The 4,728-nt window shown below is 42.6% G+C and overlaps 1 protein-coding gene across 1 annotated transcript; it reads left to right on the plus strand.

The window, feature by feature from the left end:
- The first annotated feature begins 480 nt into the window (after positions 1 to 480).
- Positions 481 to 4,324, plus strand: cyp1a (cytochrome P450, family 1, subfamily A). The gene is made up of 7 exons (XM_074661628.1): positions 481 to 609; positions 1,053 to 1,932; positions 2,044 to 2,170; positions 2,272 to 2,361; positions 2,593 to 2,716; positions 2,915 to 3,001; positions 3,213 to 4,324. The coding sequence occupies exons 2-7, from the start codon at positions 1,093 to 1,095 to the stop codon at positions 3,508 to 3,510; spliced, it is 1,566 nt and encodes a 521-aa protein (XP_074517729.1). The 5' UTR covers positions 481 to 609; positions 1,053 to 1,092; the 3' UTR covers positions 3,511 to 4,324.
- The last annotated feature ends 404 nt before the right edge of the window (positions 4,325 to 4,728 follow it).

The following is a 4,728-nucleotide window of genomic DNA, read 5'->3' on the forward strand; positions in this document are numbered from 1 at the left end:
TATAGATAGTGCATTTTTAATTAAAATTATGATATATATTATAGCCCAAATATTGTAAAAAAATAAAAACATAAAACCATAATTTCGCATCTGCATAACAGTGATAGGTGACATGCATGAAATAGAACAGTGTTATCAGAGATTGGAAAGTTTTATAGTGGTGTAAATGATCGTCTTATCTGTCATTAACAATAAGACATAAATAGCATTTAAGGCTACAAAGTCATGCAAGGCTGCAACTTCCAACAAGTGTGATACATGCGATTTCTTCATTGACACGAAGTTGTTCCAAACTATCTCTAATCTTGCACGCAAGTCACGCACACTAGAACCACACTCACTCACACTCACACACACACACACACACCTTTTCCCAGTACTAAACTTCATTCATGACAAACAGAGAGAGAGGGAGGGAGAGATTACGTCATGAAGAGCAGCCAATGAAGCTGTGGAGCGCACTATAAAGCGAGAGCCCATTCTCTGTTTTGGAGACATTAAGAGAGTTAACTCGGGCATTAACTCTACTAAAAGATATATTTTTTTAACTCTCTTGGAAAGTACCTCTGTTGGCTCACAGCATTGTTCCTTTGTTACCGTTCCACTAAGGTAAGCTTGATACATGCATGGCAGGATTGATTTCTAACTGAGCAGGCAATGTCAGAGTGATAAGTGCTGAGTGGAGAATCTTTTGCAAGCAAAGCTGTTAATAAGTATGAGTTTAGTCTTTGCAACTTTTAATTTATTTATTCAATGCAACTTTTTTAATATGCTCATTCTTTTTCAATTTAATATGTTGTATTTATGGGCTTTCTATGAGTCATAGTATGCTGGTAATAAACTTTACCCACTACTTTGCATAGCCTACCGCTTGTAAAAGTGGTGTTTTTGTGCAGCATGTGAACCTATAGAGTCCAATTAATGGCAAACGCATGCCGTGTGACAATCTTTAGTTACTTTAAACTTCATGGTGCATGTAGTCAACATGTTGCACAACACTTCTCCTCCTCCCTGCCTTCACTACTCTAATGCCCCTCCTATTTAATTTCCAGCTTGTGCAGAAGCCAGAAAAAAAAAGAAGGAGTTGTCATCATGGCGCTAATGATACTACCATTCATTGGATCCGTGTCGGTATCGGAGAGTCTGATTGCCATGGCAACGGTGTGTCTGGTCTACCTGATCCTCAGGTTTTTCCGCACTGAGATTCCTGAGGGGCTCCGTCGTCTGCCGGGACCGAAGCCCCTGCCTATCATCGGGAATGTGCTGGAGGTGGGCAGCAGGCCCTACCTGAGCCTCACCGCCATGAGCAAACGCTACGGCAACGTCTTCCAGATCCAGATCGGCATGCGTCCCGTGGTCGTGCTGAGTGGCAGTGAAATGATTCGACAGGCTCTCATCAAGCAAGGGGAAGAGTTCGCGGGCAGGCCGGACCTGTACAGCTTCAGGCTCGTCAACGACGGCAAGAGTCTGGCCTTCAGCTCGGACCAGGCTGGAGTCTGGCGTGCCCGCAGGAAGCTGGCCTACAGCGCCCTGCGCTCCTTCTCCACCCTTGATGGCACAACCCCGGAGTACTCCTGCATGCTGGAGGAGCACATCTGTAAAGAGGGAGAGTATCTGATCAAACAGCTCAACACCGTCATGAAGGCCGACGGCAGCTTCGACCCCTTCCGCCACATTGTCGTCTCCGTTGCCAATGTGATCTGTGGAATGTGCTTTGGCCGACGATACAACCACAACGACCAGGAGCTGTTGAGCCTGGTGAACCTCAGCGACGAGTTCGGCCAGGTGGTGGGGAGCGGTAACCCTGCGGACTTCATCCCCGCTCTGCAATTCCTGCCCAGCCAGACAATGAAGAAGTTCATGAACATCAACGCTCGCTTCAACGAGTTTGTGCAAAAGATCGTCAGCGAGCACTATGCCACCTATGACAAGGTACGCCACACATTAAGTCCATCCTTCTTCCACGAAAATGAGACATTGTTTTCCCTTTTTAATCACTGCGTATGAAAGAGTTATTGAGATCGTCCAATCATCTTCTTTCAGGACAACATTCGTGACATCACAGACTCCCTCATTGATCACTGCGAGGACAGGAAGCTAGATGAGAACTCCAACGTCCAGATGTCCGATGAGAAGATTGTAGGAATTGTCAATGACCTGTTTGGAGCTGGTAGGTTGAATTTCTCCACACATTGAATGACCTGATCAGGAGTGACCGTCCAATAAATAAATAAAAAAAATATCCTTACAGAGGTTATATTTCTCTTCTAGGTTTTGACACCATCTCCACCGCCCTGTCTTGGTCAGTGATGTACTTGGTGGCGTACCCAGACATAGAGGAAAGGCTTTATCAAGAACTGAGTAAGTACAGCTATTTTTACACAAGATACTTCCATTTATATCACAGGACCATTTTCATTCTTGCTTTGATTAATGGTAAAAAAAAAAAAAAAGTATTGCAGGAACGCACATTTTGTTAGTTAAAGTTAAAGTTAAATGGTTGGTTGTGATTCTTTAATCAATTAAAAGTGTGGGTGACTGCAACCTCAATCTTCATCCTGAACTAAGTCAATGATCTTTTTTCATTTCCAGAGGACCAAGTGGGTATGGATCGCACTCCTCTCCTCTCTGATAGACCCAACTTACCCTTTCTGGAGGCCTTCATCCTGGAGATCCTTCGCCATTCTTCGTTCCTGCCCTTCACCATCCCTCACTGGTGAGCTTCATCTCTTTTAGTTGCCTGAGAGTACCACATGTACCTGTTAAAAGATCTTAGGTGTTAAAGACATGTTAAATTCTTCAGAACCAACACAGCAACATTGAGCAACATACATAGCTATTACGACCACAAGAATGTGTGTGATATAAACCTGTAAACACACAACCGACTAACACTTTTTTCCTTCTTTTTCAGCACCACAAAAGACACATCTCTTGACGGCTACTTCATTCCCAAAGACACCTGCGTCTTCATCAATCAGTGGCAGGTTAACCACGATCCGTAAGTTATTTTTGTTACAATGAAGATACTAACAATTCCGAGCTACCCAGTACAACCAGTAGAGAGAGCTATGTTAAAGCTCAGGCAGACCTTGCTCAAAGGAGCCCCATTGATAGTTGCAAAAGAAGCACAGCAGTCCTCTAAGTAATCATAGACCTGCATTTTCATTTGTGCAGCTTATCTTATTTCTTCATTCACTGCACTTTTTTAGTGAGCTGTGGAAAGATCCGTCCACTTTCAACCCGGATCGCTTCCTGAGCGCCGATGGCACCGAAGTCAACAAGCTGGAGGGGGAGAAGGTGATGGCTTTCGGCATGGGAAAGCGGCGCTGCATCGGCGAGGTCATCGCGCGAAATGAAGTCTACCTCTTCCTGGCAATCATCATCCAGAAGCTGCGCTTCCACACGATGCCCGGAGAGCTGCCGGACATGACCCCAGAATACGGTCTCACAATGAAGCACAAACGCTGCCACCTGAGAGCCACGATGCGAGTGAGGAACGAGGAGTGAAGCTATTTATAATGTACAATGTATGACTCAATATATATATAAGTTGACTCTAACACTGTATGGGTCACAAGCCAGTGAAAGACGCATCTTTCTCAGAATGTAAGGCACTGGATGCCGAATTTGATCAACACAGCTAATGGCATTGAAGCAGATCAGTGCAGAAATGTGCTTGTTGCAGATTGTCAGAGATGTTTGTGTGAACAAATCTCTGTCATGTTTTTGGTCCTGCACATTGTTGGTGCTTCTCAGTGAAGTATAAGGAGACACCTGGTTCTCCCGTGCAGTGTAAACTAAACTGCTCCCACTAAGAAGTTGTAAAACATTCAGAGACTTTGAGAAGTTGCTTTGTTCAACTTTGGGACACACAGTATGTTTTACTGCATAGGCATTACTATTTAGGCTGCTAAAACCTAAACTGTTTTCTTCTGTGACACAGGACTCTGAACTGAACAGATATTACCTTGTTATGATACCATTTACACTTGTAAGCTAATTATTTTAATTCCATTGTAATGTGGATGTAAGACACTGAAGCTATATTTGTATCCCAAAATGTGATTTTTTGTGTGTATATTCTTTGTATTTTATAAAGTCATTTTTTTTATGTGCCTAGCGTTTGTATATATTTGAGTTGAAATAGTTTTGCTGTGCATCTATATGAAATAGCAGGACACCAAAAGAGTTCCAGTGATTTTTTGGAATATATTAGTAGGCTATACAATTTTGTAATTCTATCTCTAATGTATCAATGATTGTATAGCATGTAAGGGCATGTGATCTGAACACCACGCAAATAAAACATGTTGAATAATGATCATCTTGTTCCTATTGTTTGCTTCATTTGAAAGAAAAAGAATCCACCCACACAGTAATAGAGTGATGGACATCACATAAGAATGAATACAGTCACTGATGAGTAAGAAAAAAAAATCCATGTCAGACTGTATCAGAGTATTGAGTTGTCGCGTGAACTTTATAGAGAGAGAGAGGGAAATAAATGGCTGTGTCAGCTCTGTCCACAGACATAGGTGGAGACAGAGCAACATTTCCTGCTACAATGTAGCACATGTGAAGAAATTAGGAAAAAATTCTTCACAAAAATGAAATGTAAACTCCAAGATTTTGATTCCCATCTACTTGGACAAAATAGTGTCATCGCCATAGAAGCTGCATGATATGTCAGTGCAAGAGACAACCACAACAACACATAATAGATGT

This window comes from Sebastes fasciatus, chromosome 2, assembly GCF_043250625.1.
Source record: "Sebastes fasciatus isolate fSebFas1 chromosome 2, fSebFas1.pri, whole genome shotgun sequence".
Lineage (NCBI taxonomy): Eukaryota > Metazoa > Chordata > Actinopteri > Perciformes > Sebastidae > Sebastes > Sebastes fasciatus.

What these genes read in the sequence shown, in the direction of transcription:
- cyp1a (XM_074661628.1), top strand. Translation starts at nt 1,093, where the DNA reads ATGGCGCTAATGATACTACCATTCATTGGATCCGTGTCGGTATCGGAG. An exon ending in AAGGCTTTATCAAGAACTGA is followed by an intron (nt 2,362 to 2,592) that starts GTAAGTACAGCT and finishes TTTCATTTCCAG; the next exon opens with AGGACCAAGTGGGTATGGAT. An exon ending in CCCTTCACCATCCCTCACTG is followed by an intron (nt 2,717 to 2,914) that starts GTGAGCTTCATC and finishes CTTCTTTTTCAG; the next exon opens with CACCACAAAAGACACATCTC.